Source organism: Pocillopora damicornis, chromosome 4 (genome assembly GCF_964200805.1).
Source record: "Pocillopora damicornis chromosome 4, jaPocDami1.2, whole genome shotgun sequence".
Lineage (NCBI taxonomy): Eukaryota > Metazoa > Cnidaria > Anthozoa > Scleractinia > Pocilloporidae > Pocillopora > Pocillopora damicornis.
The window spans coordinates 13,419,443-13,440,829 of record NC_142673.1 but is presented as its reverse complement, the minus strand read 5'-3'; the positions used below and the strand labels follow the sequence as shown (position 1 = coordinate 13,440,829).

The 21,387-nt window shown below is 37.8% G+C and overlaps 4 protein-coding genes and 1 long non-coding RNA gene across 5 annotated transcripts in view; 2 read left to right on the top strand and 3 right to left on the bottom strand.

The window, feature by feature from the left end:
- Positions 1 to 1,300, bottom strand: part of LOC113674462 (NBAS subunit of NRZ tethering complex) — a 38,061-nt gene extending 36,761 nt beyond the window's left edge. Inside the window, exon 1 of the mRNA XM_027190940.2 lies at positions 1,203 to 1,300. Coding sequence (XP_027046741.2) covers positions 1,203 to 1,283 — 81 coding nt within the window. The 5' untranslated portion in view covers positions 1,284 to 1,300. The remainder of the gene's footprint in view (positions 1 to 1,202) is intronic.
- Positions 1,301 to 1,353: 53 nt separating this feature from the next.
- On the top strand, positions 1,354 to 4,860 carry LOC113674474 (uncharacterized). The gene is made up of 4 exons (XM_027190953.2): positions 1,354 to 1,591; positions 2,146 to 2,508; positions 3,419 to 3,580; positions 4,416 to 4,860. Exons 1-4 carry the CDS (start codon positions 1,510 to 1,512, stop codon positions 4,544 to 4,546), a joined length of 738 nt encoding a protein of 245 aa, XP_027046754.2. The 5' UTR covers positions 1,354 to 1,509; the 3' UTR covers positions 4,547 to 4,860.
- Positions 3,584 to 5,231, bottom strand: LOC149046880 (uncharacterized). The gene is made up of 2 exons (XR_016186079.1): positions 4,948 to 5,231; positions 3,584 to 4,106 (listed from the first exon to the last, which is right to left on the bottom strand). It is a non-coding gene; the product is annotated as an uncharacterized LOC149046880 (long non-coding RNA).
- A 624-nt stretch (positions 5,232 to 5,855) lies between these two features.
- Positions 5,856 to 12,001, top strand: LOC113674473 (betaine--homocysteine S-methyltransferase 1). Its single transcript, XM_027190951.2, has 9 exons — positions 5,856 to 6,033; positions 6,111 to 6,249; positions 7,363 to 7,478; positions 8,231 to 8,422; positions 8,950 to 9,097; positions 9,721 to 9,903; positions 10,379 to 10,509; positions 10,670 to 10,767; positions 11,179 to 12,001. The coding sequence occupies exons 1-9, from the start codon at positions 6,025 to 6,027 to the stop codon at positions 11,378 to 11,380; spliced, it is 1,218 nt and encodes a 405-aa protein (XP_027046752.2). The 5' UTR covers positions 5,856 to 6,024; the 3' UTR covers positions 11,381 to 12,001.
- Positions 12,002 to 15,125: 3,124 nt separating this feature from the next.
- On the bottom strand, positions 15,126 to 17,453 carry LOC149046879 (uncharacterized). Its single transcript, XM_089204725.1, has one exon. The coding sequence runs from the start codon at positions 17,414 to 17,416 to the stop codon at positions 15,422 to 15,424; it is 1,995 nt and encodes a 664-aa protein (XP_089060851.1). The 5' UTR covers positions 17,417 to 17,453; the 3' UTR covers positions 15,126 to 15,421.
- Between the last annotated feature and the right edge of the window lie 3,934 nt (positions 17,454 to 21,387).

Genomic DNA, 21,387 nt, shown 5'->3' with positions numbered 1-21,387 from the left:
CTTATACTTTATTGACTGGATCATCTAAGTTTTAACCATTAATTTTTCTCAAGACATAATGAGTTCAAGATTTCTAGGGTAGACCTACTATTCAAGTCTACTGCAAGTAAATGGTATCCAGGTTTAAAGACAAAAAGATTCCAGAGTGGTTTATGGGTATTTTCGAAATGTTTTGTTATCAAACTGTAACAAATGATCTGATAAGCTGGGTTATTGTACAGTTGACTTTCTATGAAAAATCTGATTGGTTGAGAGCATTCAATCATTATAAAATACTGTGTGAAGTTCACATGATGACCCAATTTGAATATCTGCAGCAGATAATGTATATATCATGTTGACTTCATGGTCTGCCTAGTTTCCAAGCCTCTTATCCATGTAGTGTTCTCATTCTCTGGCAAACTCAGAGATAAGAGTCTTCTTTTGCAGATTGTTTAAAAAATGTATAATAAAATAATTAACAAATAATTACTGAATCCCATTTTGGCATGGTTTCATGAATTATCAAACCTCATGTCTGAGTTATCTGCCTCAGCCTTTCTGGCCTTCAGCAGATAACTCCAGACCTTGGTTCTGATAATTTATGATATCATAGCAGAAGTCAACAATATATTGTGCATGCAACGCTTTTCCCAGCTACATGGAAAGCAAGTAAATATTATCAGAAGACAGGAACTCATCTGTCCAGGGTTGCAGTTCTTTCTTTCAGTTTTACAGCTGTTATGTGCCATGCTGCGAGTCTAGATTTGAGCTTTAACAAGAAAATCAATGTGGCAATAAGCCACTAAATTCGGATCTGACACCAGTTATGCTAATTAATAAATATTAATGTGGAGAACTATAACACAGCTGAAGATGTGACCACATTCCAAGACAGCAACCAAGATAATTATTTATTTTGACTTCATTTAATTCAATTCATCATCAGAAATGAATCGAAACAGAAACTTGGCCATATAGTTTTCCATCGAACTCATGGAAAGAAGCCTACAAATAAGAGAGAATTTGGATGTATAATATCTATCTTGAAAGTCTCGAGTACATCAAATTTTAAAGTCTATAACCTCGAGAGCGTAAGAAAGCTGGCTACGATGCCACGTAATAAGTTGACCTCGCCACTACGCAAGCACGAAAGCAAGTCTTTCAAAACGGATACAAAAAAATTCTAGACATTCCCAAGCACTAAAAAAATTAAAACTAACCAAAATTTCTCCTCCAAGGGACCACTCTGCGTGAATGAAGTAATCGTACAAAATATTGCCATCTGTGACCCCGGCAGCCATGTTTAATATGATTTCTCCGCTAGGAGCATGGTAACTAAATCTTAATTGGCTATAGTAAGTCACGTGAGATGCTGCTACAAAAAAAAAAAAAAACCGCCATCTTTGAAAATACTACAGTGTTTGAGTGACCTACGGTAGGAAGTGAATTATAATTCAAGCGAATTTGAAATAATCTCTGATACTACCTTGTATAAAGCTGCTGCATTATTTAACGGTGAAGCTATCAATGGCAACAGAAGCAGTTTTGAGGCCGCATGTCGATCAAGAAAATCCGAACCCCTTGAACTTCAAAGGGGGAAATGCGTCAGGTATAACTTCAGCAACTCCTTTGTCTAAAATTTTAATGTCTTAAGTTTGATCTCCAGTGGTATGTGAAAAATCATTGGGAAGAACATTTAATAGAAAAATTTTTTGTTTAAAAGTACAAGTTACCGATAATAAAACGAAAATCAAGCTCGAGTGGAAATGTTTATAGACTTTCTCGCCTTTACTCAGATTATATAGTTTACTCACTGTAGCTACTTTAATCCTTTACGACCTACCATCAGTATGCATATCCTCCATACTATTCTCTCTAAATCTTCTTAGGGGCTGATAAGGAGAATTTCTTTAACAATCAAAAGCAGTTCCTTTGTTGGTGATAATTTATTTTATTCTTTTGAACTTAGTGGGTGATTTAGGAATGGTATTGTGAGGACAAATGAAATGCTAGTCACTCTTAGAGGTTGTTTTTCATATAAGTAACAGTACCCCCAGTTAACTATCAACAGATTTATGAGAAGGACCAGTCTGTTACAGTCATGCATTTAGATTGGGACAATAGAATAACATATAATAATGTTGCAATTACTTTATTACACAGGGAGAAAATTTGGAGCTGCAAAATCCTTTAAGTCCAGCAATGTTCCCTTAACCACTCCAAGGCGTGCTCTGGGAGATGTAGGGAACACTCTAAAACCAGCTGCTTCAAATTCAAGAAAAGGACTCGCTTTGAAACCAAACAAGCTGATTGGAAAGACGCCAACAACAACAAAGATTTTTCAAGATCATACCCGAACACCATCGGCCAAAGGAAAACCACTCTTGCAACAAATTAGCTCTGCTGGTATAAAACAAAGTAGCAAACAGAAAACTGCAACTCAAACAAAGACAGCAATGAAACCAAGAACAAAAGAGGATCAAGACTTGACTGAACGAGAAGTGATGTATCCATTTACTGACACAGGTACAGGAGTATGTTCTATTACCATACCTCCTTAAAAAGGAGGGGTGCTTACCACTTATTATCTTTTCCTTGCAAGGTACTGCAACTTTATTTTTGCTGAATTTAAAAGAAACAAAAACTAAATGTACAACATCCACATAGATTTAAAGTCAATGTGGAGATAGAAATGACCATCTATATTTGAAGTTTAAAAAGTTAGAAACAAATAAGCAATATGGGTCATCCAAGGAAGTACACTTTTCTCACATGGTCTTTCAAAAACAGCCTACCAAGAAGATGAATGCTTGAGTGTTATCATATGATCAGTACCATGTAAAAAAATCGTCTGGAAATCTGTTGACAAAGTTTGTGTTTGCTAAATTATACATTACATTAAATTGTGAATGTGCCTTGTACTGAACTTCAATTTAACCTTCCATGAAACTAAAAATGTAAAATACTGGCCCTATTGTAACAACCAGATCCAGTTTTGAACTTCGGTTTTTGTAATTGTTTAATTCAATATTTCTCCTTGGTGAACCTTATTCAACAAAACCAAATAACAGCAAAACAAAATAAGATAACTAAACACGAAAAAAGATAGAAAAAAACTTTTATATTGTATTTGCAATTACTTTTTACATGTGATAGTGTTTCTTAAACCCATAGTACCCATAGTGTTATTTTTTCAATTATTTTATTTTGTTTTTATTGTAATTTAATGTACTACTTGTACCATTGTAGTCGTCTTAGTGTAGCTATGTGGAATTGTTTTGTGCTATGAATTCTGTATATTTTTTCTCTTTATTATTATAAATTTTAGAACCTTAATTTAATTTGCGTCAATTTTTTAGAAATAGAAAACCCTTAAATACTAACAATAAAAAAAATGGTACATAAAACATACATTATCATTTCTCATTCCCATTAGATGGTGTCCTTCTAAGGTCAAACTATATTTCAACAATTTTGAAGAATGTTGGAGCTCTTTATTATGGCTGTCAGTTTCAACCCACTTATTCCACTGATTGTGATGCTGAAGACAACGCTGCAGATTTTTTTCACTTTGATGATTACAAAAGACCAACAACAGGTACCAAAGACTTTTTTTGTATTGTATTTTTGTTATTTGCTAGAACACTCAGATAACCTTACTCTGTGAGAGCTTGTGTCACTCCATCTGTTACTATAATGATTTTGGCTTTTCAAGGTTTCTGTACTTTGAAGTCTGATAATTGAGAGCTTTAAAAAAATCATCAGCACTAATAGACTCCTAAGATTAAGTGGTATCATCTGAAAACTTTAAAAAGCACCTTGATGACAGCATCTGAGTTCAAACTTAGTTACAAAAAAATTATAAAATTTGATTTGAGGATGTCCTTGATGTTACCCTTAGAGCTTGCTTGCTTAGCTATAGACATTGTCTGGCAGGGAGATTGCCTGCATGACCTAACAAATCAGAGGGAAGAAGCAATGATATAACTTGCTTAGTGACCATGCTAGCTGACATGATCTTACATTGCAGAACAAAGATGGATTCAGAATTTTTAATTGGGAGGTCCAAAATTACTTCTCCACCAACCTACTCTTGCCTCCCCCTCTCCCTCACTTGTAGTTACCTTAAAGAAAAATAAGCCAGGTTACCAATAATAACATGGAATCTTGTCATTACAAGAATTTTGGTGCAAGACTAGCAAACCACAGGTGTGATGGGTTATAGAAGTCACACTACAAGAAAAAACAGAAAGAAAACATGGCTTGAAACTCAAAGGGAGGAGCTTCTACACAGCCTGGGCATTGCTTCTTGCCTAAAAGTTAACCAACCTTATGACTTTTGATAGTACTTCATGAGATGGGTACAAGAGTTTGAGTTGCGTTGCAACAAACTTGTACATATCTTAACTGATGACACGTTCTGTATTTTTTAGATAACACTCGTGACTCACTCCCGTTCGAAAGAGACCTGGATTCCTTAACTCCTCAATTTGATTGCTTCAGCCTTTCGGATATTGAACTGCCGCCGGTGGAAATCGATTCTCTAGGGCTTGGATTATTGTAGAAATTCAACATTTTTTTTCTCTAGCTGTACATAAAATTTAATAACATTTTTTGTTATTAATTTTGTTCTTTTGGAAGGATATGTCAAATCTGTCTAACGCGTTATTTTTTAACAATACTATCTGAGACTTTCTTTAAGTAAGTCTCCCATTTCTATTTGCTTATGTATAGTATCATCATTTAAATTTGGCAAGTTCCCTGTATTTAATAATGTCATGTGTGAATCTTTTCTTAGTTAAAATGTTGAAATTAATTTCTAAATAGTATTTGTCAAAAACTCTAAATGCTGAATGATGAATAAAATTGTAAATATCATTGTTATTATCATTGTTGAACCGTTTCCTAAAGTTATGAATTTATTTGTGGAATTTTCAAACGCTGATACCTCTGGATGAATTTTACCTGAGTGGAAAGCAGGTAGAGTCTGGCCTCTAAAACAATAGCAGATGTTCATTTTTGAAATTCGTCTTCATGCCTGCGCGGAGAGCGAGTCACTTGCGTTAACCAGTCACGCACATGATGAACTCGAGCCCGACGCTTCCACCAACTCAACGACGTGACGAGTTTTAATAAGTCCGTCTGTCCTTCAAGTTAATAGGAATAATAATTTAAAAGCATCGTGTAAGCCAGCTGTGACTGGTATGTTCAGTTGCACTCAAGCTATGCACGACGAAATTATAACATCTGTGCAAGGCACAGGTCAAAATACTTATTTAAATAATGATGTAAAAAAAAAAAAGTTCTCGAAGATTCTGCACGGGTAAAGTTCGACGATGAATTAGATTGTGTCCTCGCTCGTCATTTTTTGCAATAGATCCCGGAAGAGGATCTCTTTGTGCAGGATTATCATTGAGCTGCACGGGTAAACTTTAATGAAAAACTTGAAAAGCAAAACACAACGAAAACCACAGTAATCAGTCGGATTGAATCGTTAAGATGTAGTACTTTTCACATGTTGAGACAATAAAGGAAACTAAGCCGTGTCAGGTTCTCGATGGACTTCTGTGTCAAAATCCATCACAAGAAAGACAATGTAGAAGGAGCGAATTTGAAGGTCAGGCTGTGTAATAGTGCACTATAGTGGCTGGAGAAGCTGGATGAACATTTCATGTAATAACCAAAACGTTTCAGAGGTTAGTCAAAGAGTAAAATCCAATTAATTTGTAAAGTGACTACAAGAAATAAACACGCAAGAGATCACGAGTTTCTCCATTCATTGATAAATCCTTAAATCCTTGTCCATCCAGCTACGCAAGCCAAACTCGATGACGCAGGTTTTGGCGGGTAGTTTGAGCCAATTGGAGTGCGATTTTTACATCGACCGGTTTCAAACGGGACAAATACGAGTAAAACGAGCTGCCGGGTGTTCCTGTTTATAAACACAAGTTTTTTTTACGCACGTAGTGAGTTTGAATATAACAAATTGGAAGAAGACCCGTAATCTGTCCGCCCTTTTCTTATTGCGTTCACGACAGAAAAATGGCACCGGTAAGACACCTTCTCTCTGTTATCTTTTGAGTTTAGTAACTGATGTTTTAAACTGATCCAATATCATGACCAACTAGAAACGTGGCATTCTTGAAAGACTTGACGCAGGTGAAGTTGTGATTGGTGATGGCGGTTTTGTATTTGCACTGGAAAAACGAGGCTATGTCCGAGCTGGTCCTTGGACGCCAGAAGTGAATGTAGAATATCCTTCGGCAGGTAAAAGATTTAAGTTAGGGACTTTCTAATCTCTTGTTCATCCCGAATTATAGGCGGTTTCGCATCGTCTTTTGTTTTGGTTTGTGAATGATCTTAGGATACAAAGGGTAGTGAGAAAATTACAGGTTAAGAAACGCATCGTACGTTCGCATTTACATGCTAGATAAGATGACTTTACATGTGAAATTATGTTCCTCTAGATTCCTCGCTATTTTTACGATTACGCAATGAAAATACTTCGTGTAGCTTGATTATGCGGAAGGCACCTCATATCTATAACGTGTTTTAAGGTTACACGAGTTCAGATGAACAACAAAACAATATCAAGCAAGTAAAACTCTAATGGAGTTGTGGTAATCGTAAAGGTTGTCATAGTTATTCGAATTCACAACAAATGCGTTCAGTATGTCATTTTCTTGGACAGGATAGCTAGTTTACGAGAAAATCAAAACAATACTAGTATTAAACAAAGTCACGCACACGTGAACAAAAGAAGCTTCGCGTACCGATTTTAGTAAATTTTTTGGCTCAAACGACATTATAGAACGTTAAGCGCAATTCGTTAAATTCGATGTTTTAACAAAGGCAAATTGGTTGAGAGCGACGTAGATAGCCCACCGGTTGTAGACGTGGCGTGAAACACAATTCATTCAAAAAACCGGTTATTCCAGTCCGGTTTCGGTTAGTTCCCTGAGGACGTTTTAACTATTCCGCCCGTTTTTATTCTTATTTTATTTTTTTTTAACAATCATTTTTGCGTAATAATGTGGACTCGATGCTAATCATAATGCTCAAAGGAAGTCTTTGAAACAAACCTGCCACTCCCTGTTATCCCATCAGCCTAGTTCCCGCCCATCCAATGATTGAGACCAAAATTTAAAAATAAAGCAATGCTCTATGTTTAAATGAAATTGTTTGCATTGCTAGCCCCTCTCTTTTCTGCATGAACAATTCCACATAAGAGATTGCTCTAACTACCGGTTAGTTCAGAAATATTTTTCTGATCGTCATAAATGGCTTTTTAGCCTTGATTAGGTAAAAGTGAAAAGTGGAAGAGCAGCATAGTTTGAAAAATTTCAAACTATTTTTATTGCTTTGTATTCTGTTTCACAGTCAAAGAACTTCACAGGGAATTTCTACGTGCTGGAGCTGATGTTATGCAAACATTCACATTCTATGCTAGCGATGACAAACTTGGGAATCGTGGAAACACTGCTGCACAAATAGGAGTAAGTTATATTGTGGGTAATTATCATGCTTGAGGGATTGTGGTGTTTTGAGTGCTCCCTAAGATAACTGCACCTGCCCGAGGAAGGGCACCTTTCTGTAACCACTTTAATCCTTATCCAGTGGTTCTAAGAGATGCTGACCTCTTAAATGGTTGGGTTGTGCACTAAGCATAACATTTTGTACATTTAGGTTGGGTGGTCACAACTGTGGCAAATAATTCTCCAAAAAAATTAACTTTTCACACTTTTTGCTTCATCAATGTAATTATTATCAGCTCCAGTAGAGTGAGCATGCAATTCATAGTAAAATAGTGGCTGTTGAAGAGGGTCCATCACCTCAAGCATTTCTGCTCAACTATTATCTTCAGGCTTATTACTAAGATCTGTAAGGTGATGGAAGTGATATAGTTGAAGTTATTTATGATGGAGGGCCATCCCTCTCGGAGATAGTTAAAAACCTCTAACAAAGTACAAAGCCCAAAATGGAGATTGAGGTAGGAAGACCTTGCACATTTGCTGATGTTATTTTACTGATTAAACTGAAACAGCACAAGGTAATAGCAAGCAATAGATACATTTGAACCTTGTCAACATGAATTGGCTGGTTTCCCCACTTTGATGTTCCTCTAATTCTAGTGGTAAAACTCATCACCAACCTCCAACCATGTGACAACCTGATAACCATGTGAGGGGAAAATAAATGTACCCCCTGTGGTTAATAACTATGGCTGAAATTTCTTTCCACTTGCTAGTGCCAAGCCATCAATCAAGCAGCATGTGACATTGCCTTTGAAGTAGCTAACGAAGGAGATGCTTTGGTGTGCGGAGGTGTTTGTCAAACACCAACATACTTAAGTGGCAAAGGAAAAGAAGCTTGTCAGAGAGAATTTGAGAAGCAAATAGAAATTTTCCTGAAAAATGATGTGGACTTTCTACTTGCAGAGGTAAACTTAACATTCAAGGGTATTTTTGAAAGAATTATGACTGTGGATTCTTCAATAAGAAATGGATCACAAGTAGAACAATTAATCCATTAATTAGTGAATTAAAATGGATGCAAAAATTAAACTGATGGGTTTTAATTTTTGTTTATACCTATGTCTTTAATTTAAATTGAACCCAAAAAGGATTACTTTCATGATTTTTATTGAATACAATGCTATAACTGTAAACTCAAATCTCAAATTTAAAAAAAAATTAATATCTTTATTGCTCCTGTGGTTTTGTTGAGGGTTTCATTGAGTTTCTAAGTAGATAGCACAAATTGCAATACAGATGGCTAAAGTAAGTTCAATTTTGACTTCAGTGATGCAAATTTCAGAGGTAGTAGGAGGCAATTTCGCTCAACATAGACAGCGAATTTTGCCCATTGCTGGCTCCTATTGTAAAACCTTGGTTTTGTACTATGCAAACATGATTCAAACATGATGATTTCCTAAGGCATGAAATGTTATTGTAAAATTGTTCTTAGTATTATGAACATGTGGAAGAAGCAGAATGGGCAGTGGAGTCGTGTAAAGCCACAGGCAAACCTACTGCCGTTTCATTGTGCATTGGGCCCCAAGGAGATTTGCACGGCATTCCTACTGGGGAATGTGCAGTGCGCTTGGCTCATGCAGGTATAGAGTGTAGTGATTCAAGGATATTTTGCACTAAAAGTAATTGTCAACATAACTGCAAGTTGTGGTACTGTTCAGGAAGAACCAAAAGTTGCTGTTCCTCTACTTTGTTACAGTTAGTTAACTTCAAACAGTTCATTCACTCTTAGATTTAAGACTTGATTAGTAATTTTTATAGATCTCTTTGTAATTCTTACTGACAGTGTAAACATGACCTTGTTGATACTCAAAAACTTGGATTTCCAAACATGTCCAAGCAGCAATTTTTGCATTTTTGTAGGCATGCTATAGTCAAATGTCTAAAAAAAGTTCAGAATAACAATGCAGATGTTTGTTCCCTATGCAAAAAAGTTCCACATTCCCAGTTTTACATGCAATTATAATTGCACCAAATGAACAAGATCTGTTCAAATGTTGTGAAGAATTCAGTCATCTTCATTAGATTGTTTTAAAATGCTGAAAAAAAAATATCCACCATAGAAACAATGCCAGAACTAATTTGATTGTAAATTGCAAGTCAAGCTGACTTGATCTTTTTCTGACATGGACCTACTTTTTCCTTAGTTAACACTGACAACAATCTGTTTGCTCGTGATAAATAATTTCCTGCCTTGAAATACCAGGTGCTGATATTATTGGCATCAATTGTCATTTTGGACCTGATGAATGTATTGAAGCATGTCGCTTGATGAAAGAAGCACTTGATGCAGCTGGGATTAAGAAACATTTGATGGTGCAGCCTCTCGGATACTTAACCCCAGATGCTGGCAAACAGGGATTCATTGATCTTCCAGAATTTCCTTTTGGTAATTACTTAGTTGTTAAGACTGTTAACTCTTGTACATCAGAATGATGATCTAAGGCATGATATTTTTCTTGTGGAGGACCCACCTATATTCAAAGACACATGTCAGGACTTATTGGGAATTCCCAAAGAGTTGTTGCAGTCTTTTCTCAGGTTCACTCTTTCTTAAATTCTCAGTTAGAGAGGAAACATGATAAGTAACAAAGACATTGCTCCTTTTGGAATGGTTTAAACCATTTTCCTTTTCTGCTCTTATAAAGATGTGTCAGTCAATGCTATGACAGGGGCTGTTTTGTCAATACACGCCAAACTGGCTGGTAGGTGTGAGCTGGTGTAAGGCCAAGGCTTTTTATTATCAGAGGCAAGGGTTGGCTGCTAGACAGCATACGATATTGAGCTCTGTTCTACATTACTGAACAACTACAGGAACAGTTAAGTAAGGCATTGACCACCAACAACACTTAATGTTTGAACAGCTCTAGAGCCCAGACTCATGACAAGATGGGATGCTCACAAGTTTGCTCGAGATGCATACAATGCTGGAATCCGTTACATTGGTGGTTGTTGTGGAATTGAGCCCTATCACACTAGGGCAGTGGCAGAAGAGGTTTGATTTCTATATTTTTGTTCTCCTTACTGGAAGATGTTAACTTTTAGATCAATGGGATTGGCTATCAGGGTTGTGATTTGTTATATAAATTCCAGAGACTGAAAACACCAGTTAAATGTCAACAGTAATTAATTTATTTATTTCTTTTGTTATTTAGTTGGCCAAGGAAAGGGGAAAACTTCCAAAAGCCAGTGAAAAACATGGGCCCTGGGGAGAGGGACTGAGATTGCACACCAAACCATGGGTTCGAGCCAGGTAAGAATAAAGGAAATTCATTAAAACTGAATCTTACACACAAAAACAACATACCCATCTTTTTGAAGCTTTGCATACAATGCACTTTCCAATGAAGTGTGTTAAAAGCCAGAACCAGGGAAAGCAAAGACCTACCTCAAGTTTACCTCAAGTTTACCTCAAGTTACAAAGAGGTACAGGTTAGGTTGAGATTGTATGGCTATAGATTGATGGACACTTTAGCCTACCAAATTTACTTAACTATTTACATAAATTACTTGTATGTAACTTATACACACTGCAAGACTTGGCTAATTGTTGGGAAAAGTTAGGGAAAATAAAAAAATTCTTCATTGAGTTGAGAAAATTTCAGCAGTAAGTACAATTAATACCATTTAGTAGTAATTTAATTCTACTTTGGTTTACTTATAGGGCACGGAGATCCTATTGGGAGAATCTCAATCCATCAGGTGGTCGGCCATTCTCTTCTAGTATGTCCAAGCCAGACAACTGGGGTGTTACTGCTGGAGATAAAGACTTAGTACAGCACAAGGAGTCTACCACTCAAGAAGAAATGGATGCTGTTATTAGCCGAGCAGCAAATAAAGAACTTGCTGTTAATGGAGACCACTGAGAGAGCCTTCATGAGGTGGTCATGGATGTGACCTTAGTCACTAGCTTGTACTGTATATGTGCTGTACAATATCAGCAAACTTGAGTGCCCCAGATTACTGTGTTCTGATAGTAGCTGATTAGGGACTTATGACCAAGTTTTACTTGGTTATTTATGTTTTAAATAGACTTTATTTTTATTAGAGAAATAAGGGATAAAAAACTAAGATAGTTATTCATCATCAACTTTTGTGCCTTGTTCCCCTCCCACCTTAATGTTTATTTGATTTTGTTTTAGTTTTCTCTCTTTTTTTTTTTTTTCATTAATGTATTTTCATACAATCATGTACCACATGAGTGTGATAAGACTGGACAAAGACATTTCTTCAATATATTATTTTAAGGTAATTATTATGCAAGATGTGGAGAATTGAAATGTCATCTTTGCTGTTGGCAACCTCTATGCATTACTCTCACTATTTTAATTTATTTTCATATTGATTGACAAAAAAATGGCTTCTGAAATGCTGTAATCATACTGTAAATTCATGTAAAAATTATGGTTAATTAAAGGCTGGTTTCAGGGAGTTTCACTGTGAAAATGGTTAAAGTTGAGGGAGGGAATAAAAACCTTTTGAATGTATCTGCTGTGATCCAAGTGACAGTTTTTTAGTTCTGCCTAGAGTGCTAAAGCCTGTCTGTGACAAAGTCAGCAGCACAAGATGCATGTGACAATGTCCCTCAGTTTGTTCACCAGACCTATCAACTGCAATCCTTGGCAATGTGAGGTTTAGATGTTCAGTACCATACAAATTTGAGCAGTTGTGGTCTGATTATGCTTGATATAGCTATGTAAAGTCACTATCCCAAATCAGTATATACCCCACTGGTGAAGAGTGCTTTTTGCATGTGTTGACTTGCTAGTTTTGGAAGTGATTAGCAAGTACTATTCACCTCAAAGCAGACAAAGAGAGAAATTACATCTCAAGAGTTTGATTCCTGGTCAATTTTAGTATATTGGCTAGATTAAGTAATCTTTTGGTTTGTCTGTGATATACACAAAACAATTATTCACCTCCATGCAGGTGAAAAAATTGGCCACGCAACAGCTCAGCTCACCATTTCTCACCTTCAATCCCTTGAATTCTTGTCTAACCCATTAGTTCCCAGAGTTAATTCTCTCCTAGCTGCTACACATTTCCTTAATAGATTAGTAACAAGAATTTGGCGTTAGACTAAGAGAACCTCTACCTGATAGTTTTGAGTATTTTCATTACCTATTTGCTGTGTTATGTATGGATATTATAGGGAGGAATTACATTTTAATCACCTCAAGGAGTTAAAGGGTTAATCAAAACTGTAACAGAATTCTAAAACATGATGGGTTATCACCAGCCTGATTTGAGCACTAATTGGACAGTGTGATGGGACAATTGACACAATACCTGTGTAAGTGGACAGTATGTGTTGTGTGTGCACTGTTGTCTCCAAGTTCACTGTTGTTGTTTTATGAAAACATATCACCAATGTCTAGTTTTTTCAATTTTTTGGTCAAATAGTTTTGATCAAAAGGAACAGGATTTTGTGTCGTCCAATTCTGTATGAAATCATACTTGTGACTAACAAATTGGACTCCTACTTCATGGTTATCCAATTTCGTTAATCACCTATATGATTACAGACCTACCAGTAGGCAAAACAATAAAAAAATTCTCAAACATCATTGATCATCACCAGCCTGATTTTTGAGCCCCAGTAGGACAGTGTACACTTCATACTTGTGATTGGATAGTGTACTGGGACATGTGACATGTTATGCCCTTGTAAGTGGATAGCATGCATCATGAATGTGCATTGTTGTCCTGCATTTCGCAAACTGTTTTTTTTTTTTATTTTATGAACACTTATAACCAACATCTTGTTTCTTTCCCACATTTTGTCATAGTTTTGATTAATTGTTAACAGGACTTTGTGTTGTCCAATTTTGTCTTTAATCATACTAGCAACTAACAAATCCGACTCCAGCTTCATTTTTGTCCAATTTTGTTTATCAATCGTCTGATTACAAATCAAATTGGACTCCACACAGTCCAATTACCATTATTAAATGGACTCCACTCAGTCAAAGTACCATTATAAGAACTCAACAATTTTAAGTTGCTCTGAGTAACAGAAAGAATCTATTTGTCCTAAGTCTCAGTAGCACAACCCACTCACTCGGGTTTAAAATAGCCAGTGGGGACGTTTCATATCAACTACATGAATTTTTTTTAAATCAATGACAAAAGGGCAAATGAGCATGGAATCCCAAGAAACGGGAATCTTAGTTAAATAATTCCCATGTCAATAGCCACTGAGAAACCTTTATAAATATTCAAAACAATGAATTCTGACGATAAATCTACGTAAAATCAAACCGATTAAAACTTTGCCTTTGCTCAAAAAATCCCTCTTGTCTACGCCTTCAGCTCTCATGATGGGATCAACTGCAAGTTTCTCTTTCATCTCTTGACTCCATTATTGTCGAATTAACTACCTTTAGGTGCTTCATTTAAGTTCTTGTCTTTAAAAAGCCGATTATCTGTACAGTTTTCATCTGTTTCAAAATCCTCGTCCTCGTAAATGTCCATTTGTGGAAGGTTGTTAGAGGGTAAAACTCCAGTTGATTCGGAGCTGTTTAGTCTCGCCAAAAATGCACCCAACAGCCTTCGATTAAGATGATCCGTTTGTGTAATCTCTCTTTTTGGGTCTTCCTCTTTTGTTTCGTTTTCATCAGTTCCTCGAGTCTCCTGTTGAATCTTTTCCTCAGCGTTTTCTTCGGCGACGTCCATGATGAAGACCAAGATGGCGAAGACTGTCTTTGTAACCACGCTTGATTTCCCCGAGAGAAATAGGTCCGCAGCGCGTACAAGTATTAGCGAGGAATCGCAAAATTGATAAATTTGACAATAACTTTGACAAACTTTTGACTATGTTTCTTTCATGATTCAGATAGAGCGGCAACCTGTTACAGAACCAAGTTCGACATGATATTTTCATAATTTGCTTTGTTCTTTGGACTTTTCTGTGTGGTGCTTGCTGCTGAATCGCTTACTTACTGAAATTGTTTTAGGCAGAGAAGATTGCTGACAGGCGAAACGCGTCGGTTGAATTTAAACGTACTATCTGATCAGCTACTAGTTTGGATTTTGATTAGTGACGATTGCCGATACTTTCGCTCTCTAGTTTGCTTTTCTGTTCACGCTTTTAACTTTTGTTCAAACTATTTTGTGGTTTACATCAACCAAAAAGTTTTGTTGAGTTTTTCGAATTGTTCTTTTTTGTAACATTTTCTGTCTCACACAAAAACCTTCCCTTTCGTGAAAACGTAGGTTGCGAAAACACAACGGCCAAACGTCTGCACATGTCCGAACGTTGTCATGACTAGGTGGCGTGCTTTCAGGCTGTCAGAACCAATTTGTCTCATAAAGTTACAACCACACATGCCAGTAGGTCAAGGTGTTTTAAAACGGATAATTTTTTACGGTAAAGCTCAAAACAGAATCTAAAATCAAAGTCCCGAATTCGTTTCCCCTTAATCACTGTAATTTTCACCTCTATCGAGCGGTCACCTCTATTTAGTGGTCGCTGACACCCTTTACCCTTTTTCCAAATGCCTGTTTTTATTGTTTTGCACCTGTATCGAACGGTCACTGAAGGCGGAACCACCCAAATATAACTAGGAATAATCTTTCAAGTAATTTTGAATCCATTTTTCTCTCGCAAAATCAAAGTAAGTAGTTTTTTTTATTGAGTGAGATTCTATACATTAAGTGGTCAGTTATGGCACAAAGTTGCGTTGTCTATCGTTTTTTATAATAACCGTAATCTGTGGAACCTGTGTTAAGCAGTCACCATTCCCCGTGAGTGACCGCTTCATGTAGGTTCAACTGTGGGCTAAAACATAAAAAGTACAGTGAACTTCAAGTTCAATAACTTATTCAGGATACATACATTTATAATGCGCGAACAAAAAATAAATACACATAATTTTTTCTTATTGTCAAGTTAAAACAAGACTCTTTTAATTGATATAGTCATCCTCTTCAGCTTTTTCTGGACAGATGAGACAGGTTTTATCGTCACACCTTTGTGGTAGTCTGGGGACGTTAAGACAGGTGTTATAACAGGCTACGTTTAGAGCCGACACGTCAATACACCTACCAGACGAAAGGAAAATACTTTCCAGGCTCCTACATTTTACCACGGTCATCTCAGGAGTATGTTTCACTGCGCGCGACATCACTATATTGCGCAAATTGTTGCATTCTGTAAACGACACGTGTTCAATTCTCTCTTGTCTAATGCGAAGCTCAGCGCACTGTAAATGGAGACAGCTGACCAGTCGTAACCTGTCGATGGCCTTTGTGTGGACCTCTAGGCGTGGTATGGTTTCCCCACCACTCTCTATTTCACACAATTCCAGAGTTAATTGATCAATGAATCTAGATTGGAGGTAATAACGCGAAAACTTACAGTTAGTGGTTGTTACCAACGCAATTGTGCCAGAGATAACTTCAAAGTCAAGTGCGGCTTTATTATCGCTTTCTGTCTCGCTCATCTTTACACTTAAATAACCAAGCTCCTCGCATTTCACGGCAATAGCAGTTGCATTAGGCAAATTTATTGACACGTGATTGAGTTTTTGGCCTCGGATGAAAATCGAACATGTGGATCGCTCGTTCGAAAATGCCTCGGGTTCGTCTGGCGTAGATAGTCCTCGATTATACACATCACAGTGAAAATGTTCTAGTGTAGGACAGTCGATCTTTATACTCCTGAGTTTAGGCACTTGATAGAGTAAAATGTTCAACACTTTAAGATTTGGGCACATAGTGCCAAACAGCGTCAGACCAGTGAGCTCTCCGACGATAGAGAGCTTACTGATTGTTTTGTGTCCTTTTAGGAAATTTCGCAAGGTTGTAATGGGCATAGAGTGGCACCCTACAAACTCCAAATGATTCAAACGTGTCGACGTGGATTTAAGGTTGTGAATGTTTGCGAGATTACGCAAACACATCGATTCCAAGGATTCGGAAAAGACAAAAGCAGCAGTCAGATCGAGACAGTTTGCCAACTGGAATTCCTTCAAAAGCGGTGTGTTACAACGCAAACACTGCATTCGTAAGGTCGATAATCCATCTAACATCAGGGTACAAAGCGAAGGAGATTCAATGGATAACAGACTTTTCCGATCGCGATGAACCATACCAGCACCAATAATCAGATGCCGAAGTGAAACCATGAGCTTTAGCATTATTCGCAAGTGATCGCTTGTAAAAAAGAGTGGGCATGTTTCTAGCTCCAAGCGAGTGACTATAGCAGCGAGTCGCTGAGAAGAAGCAATGGTCTTCAAACACATGTCTCTGTTATGGATGATATGCGGCGGCAACGCCGGGCGGAGACTAAACCCAGTGAGTTCTAGTTCCCTTAAGTTTGCTTTTTGGAGAAACGCGATGAAAGTAGGTGGTGGGGACGCGATAGAATCAAGTGCAAGCTTTAAAACTTTTAGATGGGGAAATCTTAAAAGAAGCATCTGTAGATGTTGCGGCGTGACGAAACCTTTTTCCAAGGAATATGTCGGTTGGAACAGCCACTTCAGATCATCACGCGTAGCTTTCGTAAGATTCAACTCCTCCAATACGTTTGCGCACTGCAATGTCTGTAACAATTGTAGGTCACATTCCAACAAGGGTACATCTAAGCGTGTTAAGTTTTTCAAACGACAAAGAAGTCCTTGGAGAGCTGGGTCAGTGAAAGTTTTTGCGTCATCCCTTAAACATGTGACAAAATGTCCGAACTTAAAGAGGCAGTGCCGCAGCTTGCTTCTATCCCTTGTGGTGGACGACAAATACTCCGGATAGGAGGGTGTGAAATGGATGCACTTCCAAAGAGACGCTGTATTCTCTATTACTTCCCTCCATCGCTTACACACAATGGAGAGACGAGACAGTTCACCGTAAACAGGATGAAGGAACGCCAGAATGTAAGCCAGTAGCTCGTTTGGTAGGGCGTCCATTTTTATGTTTTTTAACTGTCGACGATAGAGAGGTTGAATGCTCGCGTCATAATTGTTCGGTTACTTTTCAAAGAAATGAGTGCACGCGCACTGCGCGGTTTAAAAAGCATTTAACTTCAATTCTTTTTTCTCTTCATGATTTACAGATGCGTTTTTTTATTAGCTGATGCATAGTCACCAACCTTCAAGCTTAAAGACTTAACTGGTTTTAAAGCTTGCGGACATTTCTGATTGACCTTGATCGGAAATAGGAATGAAGTGAGAACTGCACCCAGAATACAAAACGACGCAAATTTGTCAGCTTTAATCTAAGAGAGGATGCTTGCTTGATGTTGCACTTTTGTCAGCACTTTCTTAAAAATTATTAAAATCAAGTGAAAAGTCTATATTACGGTGGGTTATAATGCAAGTAAACTCAACAGTTGGAGCAATTGTCAAATGAGTGATGAAAGTAACCCTAGATTGCTGTGGTTTTGCTTTACTTCGTTCTGTTATTGGTCCCGAAAACTCGCGCCACTTTCTCAACCAATCAGATACAAAACTGAAACCAGTCAAGAATTAGTTGCCCGCGTTTTCCCGCGATTTGCGCAGTCTGCTTGTCTTTACTTTGAGTTCTCATTGAAAATTAAAGGTATTTTCCTTCTCGTGATTGGTTGTTATAATTACTTTGGTTTTGGTTTTGCGACAGTCAATCAAAAAGCTCTCTATTTAATGATTAGTGGCTTAAGTTAAAACAGTTTTGGTGATTTGTACTTTGAGTTCTCATTGAAAATTAAAGGTATTTTCCTTTCTCGTGATTGGTTGTTGTAATTACTTTGGTTTTGGTTTTGCGACAACCAATCAAAAAGCTCTCTATTTAATGATTAGTGGCTTAAGGTAAAACAGTTTTGGTGATTTGTCAACAGTGAAAAAAAATCAGTTACTCGCCTGAGCCAATAGCTAAAGCAAACAACTGATATGCGAGGCGGGGAGAAATTTTTCAGCAACATTTGTAGAACAATTTCTATTGCGTTTAACAAACATGACAAAAGAGACCTCAAACTAAAAGCCGATCGTCAATGATGCACGGTCACAGTCCAAACTTCTTGACGAACAAAATCCAGAATCTGAGCCAAATTTTCAGCCCGTTGATTTTTTGTTTCTTGCAAATTTTAAAACATGCCAAAGTTTCTGCAGAAATCTACAATCAGTGACGTTTCAAAAGGTCAGATCCGCCGATCCAAAAGCTTTTTCACCCACCCCAGACACAACTCAAACAACAAACCGCAGTGCCGTGCCATTTGATGCGTAAAAACGATCAAAACTGATTTGCCTTGAAGTGTAAGGAAAATACGCGAATAAAGCACACATCACCGGCCTCTTGTTATTAATGGTTATGGGATAACTCGTTTTCATTCCAGACGGGTGTTCACTTGCACCCTAAGGCCACCTTAGCTACTTTCTTGAACCGTTTATCAGCGCAAGACAGGAATTAGAAAGAGATTCAGTTAAAAAATTGAGAGAGGGAGAGAGAGAGGGAGAGAGAGAGAGAGAGAGAGAGAGAGAGAGAGGTGAAAGGGGCGAAATGTTTTGGTGAGAGTGAGATCTCACTCTTAGACCTCAGCACCTTCCCTAAAGAATTAAAATAATTTCTGTTACTATAAAACAAGAAGGAAAAATAAACTTAAGGGAAAGTACACCCCCCCCCCCCCCTAAATCCACTCGCGGGAATCCAGTATTCATAACACATGATGCATTATCTTGGTTTAAAAACATTTACTTGACACACTACGGCTGTTTCAGCTATTTCCAACTTCAGATTACCCCATATGAGAAAAACATTTCTCATATAAACTAGAAGACTAGAAGCAGTCCTACTCAACCCAGGAAAGGATACTAATTAATTGCAGATTCCCTCCCCCCCCCCCCCCCCCTCCGCTTCCGCTTCCCATGAGGCTTTCTTAGCTGTTCGCTGGTACTAGTTTGCACTCCTTGGTGGAAAGAGGTTCAGTGAGAGTTTAAGTGTTATGTCTAAGAACACAACACAATGACCAAGGCACCGTTCGAGCCCAGACTTCTTGAACCGGAGCCCAGCCTAGCAACCAATACGCTATCGCATCTCCCACAACCTTAGTTTGATCCTAAGCGGCTACTAGGAAGTTAGATAAAATATATGACTTAAAAAAAAGCGCCAACATGCTTGCACTGAATGATATAATATATGAGACCTCAAGTTATAAAGCGAACTATATATATATATGCGAATATTTATATATGTATACATATAAAACATTGAATACCATCTGTCATTATTCTTTTTGCTGTTGTTGTTAATTTACCGCATAATTCATTGTCGTGTACTTTCTCATTAATTGAGAACACCGTACCCAAAGGGATCCGATGGCTCCATCAAGTCACTGCCTTCCCTTCGTATGCTCCTACAGCGAGGCCAGCCAACATTTGATCAACATGACAGCTGTGTAATAATTTCTGCATTTCGTTGTCGTTCTCTGCAAAACAACATCAAATTCGTTCAAGTCCTCCATATTACTTTGAACTCTTTTTAAAGCCAGTGTGCCGCACGGTCTTCAATAGCCTGGTGCCGTTTCAGAGCATAGTATGACATTTTCTATTCTCGTTTGCAGACTAAGGGCTCGTTTCTTGAAAATACCTTACGCGCCCTGTAACTTTATGCGCCCGAAATAATATTCTGAAATCTAATTCCTGAGTTGAAACGTGCTGGTCTTAGCTAATAAAAAAAGCGGTTTATTTTGTACTCCTTTTTTTTATCTTTTTTATGTTCCACTTTTAAAAAATGGCTCGATCTTGAATGAAACACAACTATCAAAAGTGAGCTTTCCGGGAACGTAATTTCACCGGTTATTCAAGAAATGGGCCTCTGGTCTGTAAATTTTATGGGGTGGGTATAAAAGATGGGCCGACCGCCCTCAAAAAGAACGTGATAGTTGCCCAAACAGAGGAATTTTCCCTCCCATCCCAGAACGCCCCAACAACTTTATAAGAATTTTGAAAAGGAGTGTCGTGTCCTTCTTATCTTCCTTATATTACAGCCCTGACATCTATTTGCCGACAGCTTCACGAGGCTTAACAACCCTTAACATTATAAAACCCTACGGCATATGATTTTACTTGGGATGCTCACTGTACGTCTAATTGCTTGTAAACCTCTTTCTTTTGATACATGCAATCTTCGGCGTTTCCGGCTCGCAAGGGATTGGGGGAGGCCTGACCTCTGGGAAAGAGATTGGATACTTGCAGGCCATAAGAATGTCAATTGGAGTGTGAGAAAATCTAATGGTCAGGTTTGAAATTTTCTCCTTATTTATATCTGAATTCTAGCCATCTCGTTGTAAGTTCTCTACTGAGTCATTTGATTGATTACCCGTTCTTTATAATTAACAATTGGTTCATACGTCAGCGTGTGTTCATCGAGATATGAAGCACGCGGGAAGTTTGGAGAGAACGAAAGATGCGTAAGAGTTGCTCGAGGCGTAGCTGAGAGCAACTCTAGCTTCTTGAGTGCTCTCCAAACCTCCCAAGTGCTTCATATCTCGATGAACGCACAGCTGACGTATGAACCAATTGTTTTATAACATTTTCAACCCCATGGGAAATGTTTTTCCTCGAGGGATTTGTTTGCTGACGTCATGAGCGTGCACAATAGGAATATGAAGCACGCTCGCGCAATTAAATTTGAGTAGACAAATTTACTAGCTATGTTATAATTAACAATTGGTTTATACGTCAGCGTGCGTTCATCGAGATATGAAGCACGCGGGAAGTTTGGAGAGCACGAAAGATGCGTAAGAGTTGCTCGAGGCGTAGCCGAGAGCAACCCTAGCTTCTTGAGTGCTCTCCAAACTTCCCAAGTGCTTCATATCTCGATGAACGCACAGATGAGGTATGAATCAATTGTTTTATAACATTTTCAACCCCATGGAAAATTTTCTCGAGGGATTTGTTTGCTGACG